Raw genomic sequence first — 16,305 nt, 5'->3', positions numbered from 1 at the left:
CTGCTGTCTCTACTGTCACTGCTGTCTCACTGTCACTGCTGTCTCTACAGTCTCTGTCTCTACTGTCACTGTCTCTACAGTCTCTGTCTCTACAGTCTCTGTCTCTGCTGTCACTGCTGTCTCTGTCTCTACTATCTCTACTGTCTCACTGTCACTGCTGTCTCACTGTCACTGCTGTCTCTACTGTCTGTCTCTACAGTCTCTGTCTCTACAGTCTCTGTCTGTACTGTCTCTGCTGTCTCTGTCTACTGTCTCTGCTGTCTCTACTGTCTCTGCTGTCTGTCTCTACTGTCTCTGTTTCTGCTGTCTGTCTCTAATGTCTCTGTGTCTACTGTCTGTCTCTACTGTGTCTGCTGTCTGTCTCTACTGTCTCTGTGTCTGCTGTCCGTCTCTACTGTGTCTGCTGTCTGTCTCTACTGTATCTGTCTCTGCTGTCTGTCTTTACTGTGTCTGCTGTCTCTGTCTCTACAGTCTCTACTGTCTGTCTCTACAGTCTCTATTGTCACTGCTGTCTCTACTGTCTCTGTTGTCTGTCTCTACTGTGTCTGCTGTCTCTGCTGTGTGTCTCTACTGTCTCTGTCTCTGCTGTCTGTCTCTACTGTCTCTGTTTCTGTTGTCTGTCTCTACTGTCTCTGTGTCTGCTGTCTGTCTCTACTGTGTCTGCTGTCTGTCTCTACTGTGTCTGCTGTCTGTCTCTACTGTCTCTGTCTCTACTGTCTCTGTTTCTGCTGTCTGTCTCTACTGTCTCTGTGTCTGCTGTCTGTCTCTACTGTTTCTGCTGTCTGTCTCTACTGTCTCTGTGTCTGCTGTCTGTCTCTACTGTGTCTGCTGTCTGTCTCTACTGTCTCTGCTGTCTGTCTCTGCTGTCTGTCTCTACTGTCTCTGAATCTGCTCATCTATCTTTATGTTTGAGTTTCTTACGTTGTCATTGTGTCCAGAGAGGGCCGACTCTTCCTCCTTCGTCCTCATCAGGTCAACGTCTCGCTCATAGTGACTCACCTCCGTCAAAGTCCGGGGGATGTAGGCCTTCTTAAACACCTGTGGGAAAAGAGGAGGGGACATACAGGTGAGAGGTTAAAGGTCAGACAGACTTACTCACAGAAAAGTGGTTAAGACCGTAACCAGCTCAAAATGTTACACCTCCTCATCCACTCTGTCCTGATCTGATCGCTGCTCTGATGTCCGCTCAGCTGCAACCACCATCGCCTAGACAACCAAACAGACAAATAAATAAGTAAACAAACAAGAAATAAAAAGATGGACAACTTCTGTTTCTTTAGTGTAATGTCTTGTTTCAGTCTTCCTTGTTCTTGTCTGTTATTTCTGTCTGTATCTTGATTTTTTTGAATACTATGTTATCTGAAGATGTGTTTGTAATAAGCTGTATTTCTGCAGAAACACCTTCTCCAGGTATTGATCAATGTTGTGGCAGGTGATCGACAGGTCGGTGATGAAGTCAAACAGTTCTCTGACCGTCATCACGGCCACACCATGCTTCACAAAGAACTCTGGGAAATAGAAACAGACATCAGCTGACAGAGGAAACTGAATTCTGTCATTACTCTTTTATTCCAACAGATTCTGACTTCATTCTCAGACAAGTGATTTTCAAACGAACAGTTAAACAGTCGAGACGTTCTGCAGCATCTCACCGTTCACGTTGCTGCAGTCCTTCCTGAGGAACTCGAGGGCGTGAGGATGATCGTGCTCCACTGACTGTGACACATCGATGATGTAAGCATCTCCGTTGTGATACCTGCAGGTGGGGACACACTGTCTGTTGGTCTTTGATATTATTCAAATGCATGATGTTAGTTTTCTTTACTGACATGTTGGCGTTGGAGTCAGATGAGTCAGCCGGGTTTATTGAACAGAATCAGAACAAAGATGAAACCGACACCTCCACAATGATTGCATGAACCGGGGGTGCTGCCTGCAGTCACTGTTAGTCTAATTCATTATCTACATCTGTTCAATAAACAAGAAAAAACATGTAGATGAGACGGAGCCGGTGTTGATGGAGCTCGGCTAACAGTTCTCTCTGAATCTCTGTACTGGACTCAGAGATGAAACTGACTCATCTGACTCTCTCAGGATTGTGAAATATAGAACAAAGACACACTGAAACTGTAAAGATCCTAATTTTAGAGAACCAGAAGTGTCAGAGTATGTTTTACTTTGACAGATTTGTGTGTGTGTGGTGGGTGTGTCCGGCTGCTGGGCACTGTCTCTTACAACATATTGAACTCGCTGAGGTCGGCGTGGACAAGTCGAGCCTCCTGAAACATTTTCCTCATGTTCTGTAGAACCTGTAGGTAGAGCTCACGAGCCTTCGACTCAGACAACGACGCGTTCTTCAGCAAAGGAGCCGGCCTGATCGATCAATACATGCCATGACAGTCACGGTTACTCTGTGCACATCACTGATCAATCACTCTGATCAAGACTCTGATTGGTTCTTACATGTTATCTTTTCCAATGAAGCTCATCAATAGAACATGACTTCTGAGCAGCAGAGGTTCTGGACTCGGGATCCCTGCCGTCTGAAGCCTGAAACACACACATTGTCAGGTTCTACTGGGTTCCATCAGTTAAATCTACTGGGTTCCAAATGTCTGCCAGATCAGGTTCTACTGGGTTCTGTCTGTCTTTGAAATCTGGTTCCACTAGGTTCTAATGGGTTCTGTAGGTCAATAGAAAGGGTCTGACCTGATGAGGTTCCTCATCTCCTTCTCTGCCCAGGTTCTCACCATCTTCCTGGGGTTTCCTTTACAATAACCATGACGGAACCTGCAGAACAATAGAAGAACATAGAACCCTGTTACTGAACATGATACAGATCCTCTATAATATGAATCACCAATTAGCTCAGTGAGACCTGAACTCTTCTTCTGTGGTGTGACTGACCTGAACTCTCCACTGACGTATTTGTCTCTGTCTTTGAACAGCAGGATGGAGGTCTTGTAGATCTTAATGGCTCTGCTCTCTCCTGCTGAGGTGTTTGCGTGATAAACATTTGCCTGAAAACACATTAGACCACATTCATGTTCAAAAACCGGCCTTGGACTTCTTACTGCATGGTCCAGATACTGGTTCTTTTGACCGGTCAGGATGTTACACTGACTCCGTACGTTTCATCTAGACACAACTGTATGTAGAAATAACATGAACAAAAAGTAATATCCATCAGTGCCAACATTAGCAAGCTAGGCTAATTAGCTTCACACACACAGAGCAGAGACAGGTTGACAACTCATTATGCTAAGGGCAATAAAAGACTAAAATCAAAGACGCACAGACGTCGACCCCCCCCCCCCAGGATTGATCAGTATTGTTGTATTGGTGGGTGATGTCTGACCTCCTTCCCCGTACTGATGCAGCCGTTGATTTCACAGATCACTCCTCGACTCAACATCTTGAACAGAATCATTCGAGTCCGAGGATCTAAAACCTGCAGAAGAAGAAACAATACACATCAATGCACATTTACTATCTGCTGGTTATTGATCCTTATTTCAAACACTACGAGAGAACATTTCAAACCAGCTTTCACTTCCTCTCTGGCTTTTTCTAAATAAAAGTGTCTTCATGTGCAGCTCACCTGTTCGACTGTGGCTCGATCTGATTTGTCCTTCACTCTGTACCTGCAGAGAGCAGCCAATCAGAAGGTTAGTCACATCAGTCACATGGCCTGCTCTGAAAATAACGTTCTGATGAAATCAGACGTACGTGACGGCATCTCTCTGTTTCTGCATCGTCGTCACTTTATTGATCACTGAGTCGGCGTAATTCAGTTTATCTGAAACAAAACAAACAGAGAACCTGTTCAAATCAGAACCTGAAAACCAGAACCAGATCATATTGAGCTGTCGTTAGTATAAGTGTAGTCAGTACAGGTGTAGTTAATACAGGTGCAGTTAATACAGGTGTATTCAGTACAGGTGTAGTCAGTGCAGGTGTAGTCAGTACAGGTGTAGTCAGTACAGGTGTATTCAGTGCAGGTGTAGTCAGTACAGGTGTAGTTAGTACAGGTGTAGTCAGTACAGGTGTATTCAGTGCAGGTGTAGTCAGTACAGGTGTAATTACCCAGGTTGATCTTGTGTTCGTATTTCCTCAGAGCTTTGTCTGATGGAGTCGACGACGGCAGCGTTTTATTGGACGGATTCTGTCTGTTGGACTGAAAACAAACAAACAAACAGTAAACACACAAACAAGGGACTGAGGAGACAAACTGATCCATCAATAATCAATCAGAGTGATCAGACTGATCAGACCTGACTGTTTGTCCTGTTGTATCTCTTGGTCAAATCTCCTCCTGCTGTGGTCCACGCCCACTCTTCATCTTCATCCTCCTCCTCTTCCTCCTCTTCACTGTCCTCTTCCTGATGGTATGATGATGATGAATGCTGCAGAGTGACATCACTGATCTGACTCATTACAGCCGACACCTCTGATTGGTCGCTGCAGACAAAAGGAAATCAAACAGTGTCAGAAACATGGCTGCCAGGTAAACTCGAATAGGTGAGCAACTGCTGCACTCTGATTGGTCAGAGATCTACACTTTCACTGTCCTGACCCCAAACATACAAACATGTCAACAAACAACAACAACAGCCTTATTGTAAATTGTGTAACACATCATCATTTATTAATAAGTTACTGACAGGCTCCTTTTACTAGTTATAAATAGTAATAACGCGTCAGATTAATGAGTAGTGAACATTAACTTGATCTTGCTAGTGAGCCTGCATCAATATATGAAATATATCAGTTCGCAGTTACATGAGGGACAGAGACACAGTTATTTCTATTGTTTCTACTTTTACAGGAAGCAGGCATCATAACTTTCCTATAGGTGTGTCAACTGGATCAAGTGAAGGTGCCACAACAGGAGAACCCTTATAGAGTATGATACCTGAAGGACTGATATCAAAAACAACAGCAAACTGTTTGGAGCTTTCCCTCCTCATTGAAGGGTTGAGTCACCATGACAACACCACTCATGAACCAACTGTCAGAACCAAGGATTTCTTTCTGTGACACGTCCCTGTTGCTCCACAGGAAATATTTGTTTGGACAAAACCTGCTGAGACAAATCTCAGACCACCTAGATTAGAAAACACATAGACTCACCTGTCCTCCGCGTCATCAAACTGTCCAGGTACACACCCGGCCACAGACATGAGGTCACACTCCACAGGTTAAGACCGAAACCAAAGTATGAACCGGGTCCAAACTGATCCAGACTGTGTTAGAGCAGCTCTGAACGAACTCCGTCAACAGCGTGTTCTTCTTTTCACTACCGGGTTTGAACACGTGAGTACGGCGAGAGACGAGGGTCATTCAACGATCTGATGAGACGGTGCTGCCATCTGCTGGAGGAAGAGTACAGTATGTACAGTAAGATTTATACTGAGCTGGACATAAAAACAAACCCACACACAAACAAACAAACAAAAGCCTCTAAGGAGAGAGAGTCGAACAACACAGGATAAAAATCCTGAGCCCAAAAGGAGATTTATTTTACTTTACTGATTATTGATGATTCTCCCCTCATTGATTAACAGATTTAACCATTTAGAGGGAAAAGAGATTAATTTACTGCTCAACATGAATAGCACAAACCATTTTATCTTTGTCTGACTCATATTTAAGTTTAATTGTTGGATTTTAATCTTTCAAATAAAAACACAACAAAAAATTTAAAATATATATTGATACAAAGATAAAAACATTCAAATACAACACGACAACAATGAAACTGATTATTATCAAAATGCAGTTTATCTGGTAAAAGCTACTGTAATTTAACCCTGGTGAGGAGCTGTTTAAACTGATCTACTGTTTAAAGTGGATAACTCTTTTTACTCTATTTTTTCTTCTTTTTTAACTGAATAAAGGGAGTGTGTTTTTAAATATTTTTTTAAGATCTGTCAACAAACTCTAATTTGTAATTAAATATGTTTTTCTGTCTATGATTTCATTTAATTAAAGGTTTAAATCATTTTAACTATAAACATTTTGACTCACCGTTTATTTTTCAGTTTTTTCACCCTAACCTTAGATCGCCCTAGTTGGGAGCATTTAAGTTGAAAACCCGTCACAGGAAGTATCCTGTAGCGTGTTAGCCGTTAGCTCCCTGACTATAGATCAGTCTTTTCACAGTTTAAAAAAAGTTTTAGTGAAGATGTCTGTTGATCTGGATCAGACTCCACGGTCTCTGCTGGTCTGTGATCGGTCCAGTTTCCTGGATGAGAAGAACCGGATCAGTTCGCAGGTGGAGCAGCTACACTTCAACTACAAGGTGAGGCCGTTAGCATATTAGCCGTGTTAGGACGTATAGCTCCTTTAACCAAGCCCTGAAATAGAACTGTCTGACGTTCCCGTAGTTATATCAGTCCAGAGAGTAAACTAGTACTGTTCGTTAACTAGTATTAACTAATGTAAAGTAACACGTTGCTGTGAAGAATTAGCGGTTAGCATGCTAACAGTGAAAAAGAAAACAAACCGAGTTTACACGTGCTAGGCACGGATTTTCAAAATAAAAGTCAGAGTGGTCTTGGTTCTTGCACGGTGAAATTAAGATAAATACATTTATTCCAGTACTATAGTGTATTTACTGGTACTGCAGTACATCTCAGAGTACTTGCTGTAGTGTACTGTGGTACAGTAGCACTGCAGTGATGAGACGTTATTACAGGTTAACCTGCTCGGCAACAGAATATAAAGTCATTAAAATCAGCTGCACTACGACTGAACGGAGTATTTCTTCTTCTGTGGTATTAGTACTTTTACCTCAGTATAGAATCAGAGTACTTTAATCATTAATCAACAACACTAATCTTCCAGTTGTTCCTGGACAGATGTTAAAAACAGTTCAGATTCAAACAGCGAGAATTAAGTTTTAAAGATCTTAATGAAACTACTCGTTAGAGATCAAATGTATAGGAGCCATTTTAACTCGTTATGATGTCACAACATCAGACAGGTGACCAGTCAAATACAGGTGTGTTCAATATGTGAGTCAGTAAAAAGTCTCTCTATAATGATATTTAACTTTTCAGTCAACACACTGGTTTTATCTGTGCAGGTGTCTGTGCTGCTGCCTGAGTGTAGCTCCGCCCCCTCTCACCTGGATTCTGTGTTAAACAGTTTCAGCAGTTTCTACCTGATCAGGAAGCTGCCTATACATGAACTGCTGGATAAACACTTCCTGGAGATGGCCGTGTACCAGGGTAACATATGTGCACACCTGTATCACCTGAGAGATACACCTTTACACACCTGAGACAAACCTGTACACTGACTGCTCCTGTGTTTCAGGTAGTGCGTACGGTGTGTCGTACAGGACCAGGATAGATGAAGATAACTGTGTTGCTCTGATGCCAAACGGTAGAAACTCCTCCTCCTGCCTGATGATGATGAAATAATGTCTGACATCACTTCCTGTTTACTGCAGATTTCATATTTACTGTGTAAATATATGTTCAATCACATACTCCACACCTGGATGACATGTCTCATGTTCCTGGGTCCAGGTGAGGTCTCAGTCTACGGAGACGAACTGATGCAACACTAGGGGGCACCATGATGAACCAAAACAAATAGAATGTAAACGTCTCCCTGTGGATTTATTTTCTCAAAGAAGAAAACACGACAGGATTTACAGAGGACATACAGTATGATGGAGTTGACTGTCTACCAGTCTGATTTTACCTGCCTGACTGTCCCTGTTTGACTGTACCTGTCTGTTTGCAGGTCGTCTGTGCCTAACTCTGGATAAAGACTCCTTCCAGGTGTTGGGGTTTGAGGGGAAACTGTCCAGATTCACCCACAGGACAAACAGCAGATATGGTCTGTCACATTTTATTTCTATAGCCTTATGTAATCATTATATATATATATATATATATATATATAATCAGTCAACCCTTTACTTGAACAGGTGTAACAGTCTGTTCAGCATCATCCCCAGTCAGATAAAGAGAAGTCCTTTAATGAGGTCGAGAGCTCAGGAAGCTCATCAGAGGAGGGGGGTTGTTAGTGGTTCACTCAGCCGCGGCTATGAGCTGATTGGTCGATCCATGACTACTTCTACTGCAGTCACGTGTGTACTTGTGTGTACTTGTGTGTACTTCAACTGCAGTCATGTGTGTATTTGTGTGTACTTCTACTGCAGTGGTGTCTGTTGATCTGACTGACAGCAGCATGGCTCCTGGTGGGCGGGGCTACCTGAGACTCCTCACAGGTCTGAGGTCACGACTTCACCTGAAGTGTGATTTTCTGCTGTCGCATCATCCAGGTGAGACATGCATGTGTGTTACCCATGATCCTCTGCTGCTATTACACACTTTATATTACCCATAATGCCCTGCTGTCTGTCCTGCAGGGGGCGGAGCCTCTCTGCAGCCCCTCCTGTCTCATTATGATTGGTCGGAGCACAGACCTGAGATCAGTACTCATGCTCTGACACACCTGTCCTGTCCCGCCCAGCTGACCTCTGACCTGCAGTCATGTGACCCTCACAGCTTCCTGGAGTGGCTCGGAGCCGTGGACGGGGACATCAGCAGGTGACAAACTTTTTTTTTTTTTGTACCTGCTCTGTAAACACACCTGTCAGGCAGAACACAGTGAACTCTTCTTCTGTGGTTTCAGTGAGAACTCACCAAGCAGCTTCCTGTCATCGTTTGTCTGTCCCGAACCAAAGACGACACTGAGTCAAGCTCTGAGCATTTCCATCTGCGGACTGCTGCTTCCTCAAGACGTGCACCGACTCATCCAGGAGATCAGGTGACACCTGACCTTTGACCCTCAACACTGCTGACACCTGACCATAGTGTCATATGTCTCAGTGGTTTCATCAAATCTGAGTCCAGTTCTGAAGAATCAAACCTAAACTGAGCTGAGAGGGTGTCTTTGTTACAGTCTCTGAGCAGCTACAACGTAACACCTGTAGAATACAACGAAACACCTGTAGAATACACTGTAACACCTGTCGAATACAACGAAACACCTGTCGAATACACTGTAACACCTGTCGAATACACTGTAACACCTGTAGAATACACTGTAACACCTGTAGAATACAACGAAACACCTGTCGAATACACTGTAACACCTGTCGAATACAACGAAACACCTGTCGAATACACTGTAACACCTGTAGAATACACTGTAACACCTGTAGAATACAACGAAACACCTGTCGAATACACTGTAACACCTGTCGAATACACTGTAACACCTGTCGAATACACTGTAACACCTGTCGAATACAACGAAACACCTGTCGAATACAACGAAACACCTGTCGAATACACTGTAACACCTGTCGAATACAACGAAACACCTGTCGAATACACTGTAACACCTGTATAATACAACGAAACACCTGTCGAATACACTGTAACACCTGTCGAATACAACGAAACACCTGTCGAATACACTGTAACACCTGTATAATACAACGAAACACCTGTCAAATACACTGTTACACCTGTCGAATACAACAAAACACCTGTAGAATACACTGTAACACCTGTCGAATACACTGTAACACCAGTTGAATACAACGTAACACCTGTAGAAATATACTTTTGTAACGAACACCTAGGTCAGGAGGGAGCAACATGAAATGACTGTACCTGTCATTTTCTCTTCTGTCCTGCAGGTGTTACCTGGAACAGCCTCTGCTTGAGTCCTGGGTGTCTCTTACGGTTCATGGTTTTGTTGACAGTCCAGTATCATGGGGGGGCAGCGAGCACGGAGTCCTGAGAGGAGGAGAAAACTTCTACACCCTGCTAATGTTTCACGACCACACCTACCACCTACACCTGGCTACAGGAGCGCACGACATCTGTCCACCATGATATCATCAGTATGCGTCTGTATTGTTCTGTTGAACCGTGTTTAGTTTTTATTTCTACTTGGATCAGGATTTGTTGTAGAAACTTGTTTCAGGTCAGTTTTGATGAAAAATAAAATCTGAGTTGTAAACACACATGAACCAGCAGTCGTCACTTTATAATACAATATAATATAATATATAATGTCTCAGGAACAGGAGCCTTCTCAAATTTGGTACAAACTGTCACTTGAACTCAAACATTAACTAACAACCCTCACAAAAACATGTTTTTGGACATAACTGAAAGGATTCATAATTCAACACAAGTGTCTAACACAATAAAATGATGAAGCGATGACATTTTATATCCAAAAGGTCAAAGGTCACCTTCACTGTGACAAGTGTAATAATAACAGTGGTCACACAGAATCAGGATCTGTATCATTTACTTGGTTATGTTTTTACAGAGTTCATATCTATTCGTCCTGTTTAAGTTCACTTAAACATTCTCACAAAATAAGACCACATCATCTCTGTCAGAGACTTTCACACTGAACAGGTTTTTATTGACTGGTTCTGTCTGGTGTCTCTGTCTTGTTTTATATCAAAAGGAAGTCTGTCAAATGATTTAGAAAAGTTCTTTAATAAAGTTCCTCTTGTTGACTGTTACAGCAGTGTCAACAGTTGCTCTGGGTTTAAACAATCTGAGACTGAATGTTCCTGTTTGTCTCTGTCATCACAAACTGAACCTGTTCACTGAGAGTCCACAGAAAAATCTGCAACTGGGTCCCGCAGTCAGTTACAGCCAGCAGCCGCTTAGCCTGGGAACAGCTAGCTTAGTTCAACAAAACTCAACACAATGAGTCTGTTTCCTCCTCACTGCCCTCATATTCTCAGGTTCAGACTCCAGACAGGTGTGTCATCACAGCTGGTCAGGTTAGAGTTAAAACAATGTTAACAGTACAGCACCACTTCCATTAGCTTAGAATGAACGGGCTTCAGATTTAGGCTTTATCACTGATTTTCAGAGGAACTGGGAGGTGGCCAGAGCTAGGCTAGTTGTTTCCAGGCGTTATGCTAAGCTAACCTAACCTAAACAGCTGCTGGCTGTAGGATTTACCTTTTAAAATTATTTGTGTGAGCACACAGGTGAACTGCAGGATGCACTGACAGAATGTGTTTAACCTGTGAGATATCACCTGGACATATAATCACATGACTGACAGGCCAAACCCACACACTGCAGCATTACCTGACAGGTATATACCCATGATTCATCACTGTCACATGCTGCAGAAACATGATGAGTCTTTAACATGTGAGGACAGACTTAGGGTCAGCTGATTTCCTTTGATTAAAAAAAACAAGTCCACCACAGGAAACTTCAAGGTAAGCGTTAGTAAATTTCATGTTTCTGCTCTTTTATTCCATCAGAGGTAATTCTGGGAAAAGGTCAGAGGTCACCTCCATTCAAACGAACATTTAATCTAAATCCTCCTGTTCTCTGTCCAGTCTGAGGTTTCAGATTCATCTGTGTCAGCATGCAGGGCCAGTTAGCCTAGCTTAGCACAAACACTGGAAACAGGGGGAACCTGTTAGCCCCCCAGTCCTGTGAGGTTACACAGGGTTCTACTGTGGATCTTCTGGTGTTCTTCTTCACTGTGTTTTTGATGTAGAAAACTAGCTAGGCCAACAGTTTCCCCCTGCGTCCAGTCTTTGTACTAAGCTAGTGGGTCCTTGATGGGTTTAGCCTAGCTTAGCACAAAGACTGGAAGCAGGGGGAAACTGCTAGCCTAGCTTAGCACAAAGATAAAGCTGAACCTGAGAACAGGAGGAATGTTCTGCTGAAATTATAACTTAAATTTTAACAACAAAAGGATTCTGTTAAACGCGGAATCTGCTGAGTCACTGGTTCCATCTCAGAAGTGCTGAATCATCGGACCAGTCCTGGTCCTGGTCCAGGTCCCAGTTCAGGATTTAGCAGAGGTCAGTTCCTCTCTGGAGGTACTGCAGGATGGAGTCTGTTCCCTGTGATGAACCCCAGACTCTCTTCAGGGCTTCGCACTCGCGCTCGTTAGCTTGCTCCAGAGCACTGCGGCTGCTGTTCCTCATCAGGGCTTTGGACTCCCGCAGAACCTGCAGGACAGGAAGTGGAACCCACACGGAAGGTGAAGAAGAAGAAGACTATTGGGGATAAACAGCAGTCATTGTGTGTGTGAGTGCGTGCGTTTGTCTGACCAGGGAGTCGACCGTCACCAGCTCTTTGATCCGCAGCATCACTTCCTGTGTGAAGGTTCCAGGCCACAGAACCTGAGACACCAGACCTTTACAGCAAGCCTCCTGAGCCGTCAGCTTCCTGCCGCTCAGCAGCAGCTCGTTGGCCTGGAACAGAAAGAGCCGTTTAAACACAGTCTGTAACTTCTGCCGCTACACTCAATTAAAACTAACTAAAGACGCTGTTGGCAGTGTGGGATCATGGGAGTTGTTCATGGAGGGTTAGTGGTGAGGTAAACAAAGGTAAATGAAGTGGTGAGATAGATGAAGGTAAATGAGGTGGTGGACTGACCGAGGCGAGGCCCATTATGCGGGGGAAGGTGAAGGATGAGCAGCCATCTGGCGTCTGGCCATAGGATGTGTATGGTGTCTGGAACCAGGCCTTCTCATTGGCCCACACCACGTCACACAGCGGCAGGATGGCCGCACCGAGGCCAAGCGCCGGCCCATTCACTGCTGCCACAATTGGCTTCCTGAATTGGATGAAGGTGTTGACAAAAGTCCTGATATACAGAAAAACAGAGGTCAGAGGTCAACACTTCAGACGGATGACACCACAAAGCATTACCATGGCAACTACAGAGGACGTCACCTGATGGTTTCGGCCATCTTGATACTCTCTTTCTTCCTGTCATCCGTAAGGCGTCTGATGAAATACAGGAAGTCGAGGCCGCAGCAGAAAACACTGCCAACAGCTCCAAGTAACACCAGTTTACTATCGTCTGATGCTGCTGTCGCCATGGCGCTCTGGATCTCCTTCATGACCTGACGAGGAGTGACAACATGACTGCTGAGGTCAGTGAGGGTAAAGCAGTGACGGTGAAGCAGTGAGGGTGAAGCAGTGAGGGTGGAGCAGTGAGTGGAGCAGTGAGGGTGAAGCAGTGAGGGTGAAGCAGTGAGGGTGGAGCAGTGAGGGTGGAGCAGTGAGGGTGAAGCAGTGAGGGTGGAGCAGTGAGGGTGGAGCAGTGAGTGGAGCAGTGAGGGTGAAGCAGTGAGAGTGAAGCAGTGAGGGTGAAGCAGTGAGGGTGGAGCAGTGAGTGGAGCAGTGAGTGGAGCAGTGAGGGTGAAGCAGTGAGGGTGGAGCAGTGAGGGTGGAGCAGTGAGGGTGAAGCAGTGAGGGTGAAGCAGTGAGGGTGAAGCAGTGAGGGTGGAGCAGTGAGGGTGAAGCAGTGAGGGTGAAGCAGTGAGTGGAGCAGTGAGTGGAGCAGTGAGGGTGGTATTACTTTTAGGGGGTGTGGTCTAACGTGGGGGCGTTGCCTCACCTCAGGGTTGAGTGTGTTGTTCTCGGAGCTCTTGGTGGACAGCAGAATGTGGGTGAAGCCGTCTTGTTTCTTCACCACAATGTCACGGTAACGGTAAGCGCTCTCCGTCTGTCGAACACTGAACCTCAGACGTTTGTCAAACGCAGAACGCTCCTCCAGACGTCGTTTTCCCGTAGCACTCGTTGCCCCAGCATAACGGTAAGCGCTCTCCGTCTGTCGAACACTGAACCTCAGACGTTTGTCAAACGCAGAACGCTCCTCCAGACGTCGTTTTCCCGTAGCACTCGTTGCCCCAGCAACAGCGCTCTGCACGCCTGACATCCCGTTGGCAGCGACAGCCTCCATTAACGCAGAGTTACCTGTGGGAAACAACACATTCAAACATTGTACCACTGGAGTCACTCGCTCATTTAACACAACTTCATCAGTCCACTCAGGTAAATGAAGCCTGCAGGTGAATCTGTTCCCGCTCCTCCTTCACTCTGTATCTTTTAAACAGCTTAAACATTTTCAACTCACTGACGTTCAGCTGCTCGTCTGATGTTTGTTATTTGTTCATATCTGATGTTTGTTTGATTATGATTTGATGTTTATTTATGATCTGATGTTTGTTTGTTTTCTGAACTTCTGGTTTGTCAGAGCTGCAGAGAGAACTGAGCTCAGCTCTGTGATCATGTTATCAGGTGAGTAAACCAGCACACGTGTGGACCGTGTGTGTGTGTGTGTGTGTGTGTGTGTGTGTATGTTTTTTGTTTTTTTTTTGGGGCGGGGGAATAGGACTGTCAAGACAAAAACCTGAACCTGGAACCTGGTCCGACCTTTTCAACAAGTTTCTGTGTCACCCAATCAGATACATGCAAACTATGTGACCTATGACCTCACCTGTGCCACTGAGGGAGCGCATGGCAGCAGGTGTGATGGGAACTCGGGGTGGGGGCAGAGGGTTCTGGCTGCGTGGTCTGGTCCCCATGCGGGCCCTCTCCTCTCCGGGACCCAGCTGGACTCCTGCAGGTTTCTCCAGCAGGGCTACCTCAGGTGGGACCAGGTGAGCTTCCTGAGCTCCGGCCTCCAGACTGTGAGCCGCCTCGCTGGGAGACTCCTCTGAGTCCAGGCGGCTGTTCATCGGACTCTTAGGAACCAGGATCTTGATGCCGGTCTTGGACAGGTCCACGCTGCGGCGGGCAGAGCCAGCCGGAGCCACCGACATCAGACCGAACCTGTTGGCCGGCAGGGGCAGGGAGAGCCGACGGAGTGCGGGCGGGTCAGTCCCACGAGGGGCAGGGGAGCCGGACTGACCAGAGGTTTCCCCTGGGTACAGTCTCCAGTTAAACCTGCGCTTATGTCACCGCGAGCTGCAGAGACAGGCGGCGGCCTGCAGGGCGGCCTGTGGCCAGAGCTGCAGTTGAGGCTGGGCGAGCTGCGGGTGGAGCGCAGTAACGTACTGTCTCTCTGTCGCTCCATGTACTGACGGTTAAACTCATGGACGTAGATCATACAGGTGGACAGGTGACTCTCAGGTTCCCAGGTGTCCTCCTCTGAACCATAACCTCTCCACCTGACCAGGTACTCCACCTTCCCCTTCCTGTTCTTCCTCTTGTCCACGATCCTCTCCACCTGAGGAGAACAGTTACCTGATGATCTTTATCATACACAGGCGTCACACACATATCAATATAACAGATCAATATGATTATAAATGATGATGATGAACATGAGCAAGTGAAACACCAGAGACTGACTAGATTCGACAGAAAAATCAATTATTAATTAACAATTAAAATTTAAAAAATTTCAATAAAAAAAAAAAACAGTTGTAAATCAGGATTTTACTGGATATTGAAAAATTGACAATTCATTGATTAACTGATTGTTTGATTGAAAGGTGACAGTTTCTCAGATCCTCAGTTTTTCTCACAGTGAATTTACATTTATCAATTTTACAAAGAAAATCAATCGTTGAGATCAGATTTTTCATCATCATCATCATCATCTTCCTCATCATCATCATCATCATCGTCATCAACATCAGGAGGCGTCTGATTGGTCCAGATTCAACCAGCAGCAGGACAACGAGTCCAGACACAGAGTCAGAGAGAACTGTCCTCAGAGACCAGAAGAACCAGGAGTCCTGCAGCAGATGGTCTGGACCCCACAGAGACCAGATCCCAGCATCATGGAGTCAGTCTGGATCACATGAAGAGACAGAAGACCTGAGTCAGGTTCTCCAAGTCGCTGGAGGAACTGACCTCACCAGAACCTGAAGAACTTTGAGCAGGTGTACTGAGGAGAACTGGTGCTGGTTTTAAGATAAAGGGGGTCACAGCAAATCCTGATCTGATTCAGGTTTTAGCTTCTTATGCACTTTGTATAAAGTTCACTGATGAATAAAAAGTATTCATGTCTTTATGAGCTCATGAGTTGATCTAGTTAACTGTAAGAGAACTAGTTTAATAAAACCGGATGTGGAGTCTATGCAGGTCCGGGATCAGACGTTAACGTAGGGTTAATTCTCATTTATTCAGCTGTCTATAACAATAATCAATTATTATTCTGATGAACTCTTCTCTCACCAGCTAACAGCTAATAGAAGCTGAGTCTAAGCTAGCTGCGGCTGTTTACTGAAGCTAACTCAGTCCGGTTTCATCTGGACCAGGATCCAGACTCCAACCGGCTCATAACGAACCAGTTCATTTCACTTCTCTTTGTTCATCTCTTCAGAAACTTTACTCTGCCGCTAGCTTCCATTAGCATGTTAGCATTAGCTCGCGTCACCTCGTAGAACTCCTCCGTAGCCATGGAGACTGTGCGCGTGCACGAGCAGCTTCCAGAAGCTTCTTCAGGTGAGCACCAACATGAGAGACAGGGGTGCCCGGAGTCCTCCTCACCTGAGGTCTGTCTGTTGCTTTTAACCAGCGCGCGTAG

The 16,305-nt window shown here is 45.1% G+C and overlaps 3 protein-coding genes across 4 annotated transcripts in view; 1 reads left to right on the top strand and 2 right to left on the bottom strand.

Moving 5' to 3' along the window:
• Nucleotides 1-6,170, bottom strand: part of riok1 (RIO kinase 1 (yeast)) — a 10,296-nt gene extending 4,126 nt beyond the window's left edge. Inside the window, exons 1-15 of one of the 2 annotated variants that reach the window (XM_023409025.2) lie at nucleotides 6,031-6,170; nucleotides 5,134-5,375; nucleotides 4,275-4,461; nucleotides 4,087-4,177; nucleotides 3,730-3,799; nucleotides 3,602-3,644; nucleotides 3,359-3,451; nucleotides 2,908-3,020; nucleotides 2,710-2,790; nucleotides 2,464-2,550; nucleotides 2,236-2,373; nucleotides 1,653-1,756; nucleotides 1,402-1,508; nucleotides 1,141-1,206; nucleotides 922-1,038 (exon numbers count right to left, since the gene is read on the bottom strand). In XM_023409025.2, coding sequence (XP_023264793.1) covers nucleotides 922-1,038; nucleotides 1,141-1,206; nucleotides 1,402-1,508; nucleotides 1,653-1,756; nucleotides 2,236-2,373; nucleotides 2,464-2,550; nucleotides 2,710-2,790; nucleotides 2,908-3,020; nucleotides 3,359-3,451; nucleotides 3,602-3,644; nucleotides 3,730-3,799; nucleotides 4,087-4,177; nucleotides 4,275-4,461; nucleotides 5,134-5,183 — 1,347 coding nt within the window. In that variant the 5' untranslated portion in view covers nucleotides 5,184-5,375; nucleotides 6,031-6,170. The remainder of the gene's footprint in view (nucleotides 1-921; nucleotides 1,039-1,140; nucleotides 1,207-1,401; nucleotides 1,509-1,652; nucleotides 1,757-2,235; nucleotides 2,374-2,463; nucleotides 2,551-2,709; nucleotides 2,791-2,907; nucleotides 3,021-3,358; nucleotides 3,452-3,601; nucleotides 3,645-3,729; nucleotides 3,800-4,086; nucleotides 4,178-4,274; nucleotides 4,462-5,133; nucleotides 5,376-6,030) is intronic. The other variant, XM_023409024.2, reaches the window with a different exon arrangement.
• A 3-nt stretch (nucleotides 6,171-6,173) lies between these two features.
• On the top strand, nucleotides 6,174-10,000 carry rpp40 (ribonuclease P/MRP 40 subunit). Its single transcript, XM_023409027.2, has 8 exons — nucleotides 6,174-6,304; nucleotides 7,091-7,235; nucleotides 7,324-7,392; nucleotides 7,759-7,854; nucleotides 8,180-8,302; nucleotides 8,390-8,570; nucleotides 8,656-8,790; nucleotides 9,671-10,000. The coding sequence occupies exons 1-8, from the start codon at nucleotides 6,188-6,190 to the stop codon at nucleotides 9,867-9,869; spliced, it is 1,065 nt and encodes a 354-aa protein (XP_023264795.1). The 5' UTR covers nucleotides 6,174-6,187; the 3' UTR covers nucleotides 9,870-10,000.
• Nucleotides 10,001-10,276: 276 nt separating this feature from the next.
• LOC111657051 (chromodomain protein, Y-like) lies at nucleotides 10,277-16,305 on the bottom strand. Its single transcript, XM_087174752.1, is given in 9 exon segments — nucleotides 10,277-11,983; nucleotides 12,086-12,229; nucleotides 12,414-12,624; nucleotides 12,714-12,886; nucleotides 13,384-13,507; nucleotides 13,613-13,742; nucleotides 14,266-14,622; nucleotides 14,625-14,997; nucleotides 16,156-16,305. Coding segments are annotated over 9 exon segments (1,695 nt in total). The 5' UTR covers nucleotides 16,180-16,305; the 3' UTR covers nucleotides 10,277-11,824.

The sequence above is a fragment of the Seriola lalandi genome, unplaced genomic scaffold (genome assembly GCF_002814215.2).
Source record: "Seriola lalandi dorsalis isolate HSWRI2012SDOR001 ecotype SW California unplaced genomic scaffold, Sedor1 jcf7180002054380, whole genome shotgun sequence".
Classification (NCBI taxonomy): domain Eukaryota; kingdom Metazoa; phylum Chordata; class Actinopteri; order Carangiformes; family Carangidae; genus Seriola; species Seriola lalandi.
This window is presented reverse-complemented; position numbering and strand designations above follow the sequence as displayed.

What these genes read in the sequence shown, in the direction of transcription:
- rpp40 (XM_023409027.2), top strand. Translation starts at nt 6,188, where the DNA reads ATGTCTGTTGATCTGGATCAGACTCCACGGTCTCTGCTGGTCTGTGAT. An exon ending in AGCTACACTTCAACTACAAG is followed by an intron (nt 6,305 to 7,090) that starts GTGAGGCCGTTA and finishes TTATCTGTGCAG; the next exon opens with GTGTCTGTGCTGCTGCCTGA. An exon ending in CGACTCATCCAGGAGATCAG is followed by an intron (nt 8,791 to 9,670) that starts GTGACACCTGAC and finishes TCTGTCCTGCAG; the next exon opens with GTGTTACCTGGAACAGCCTC.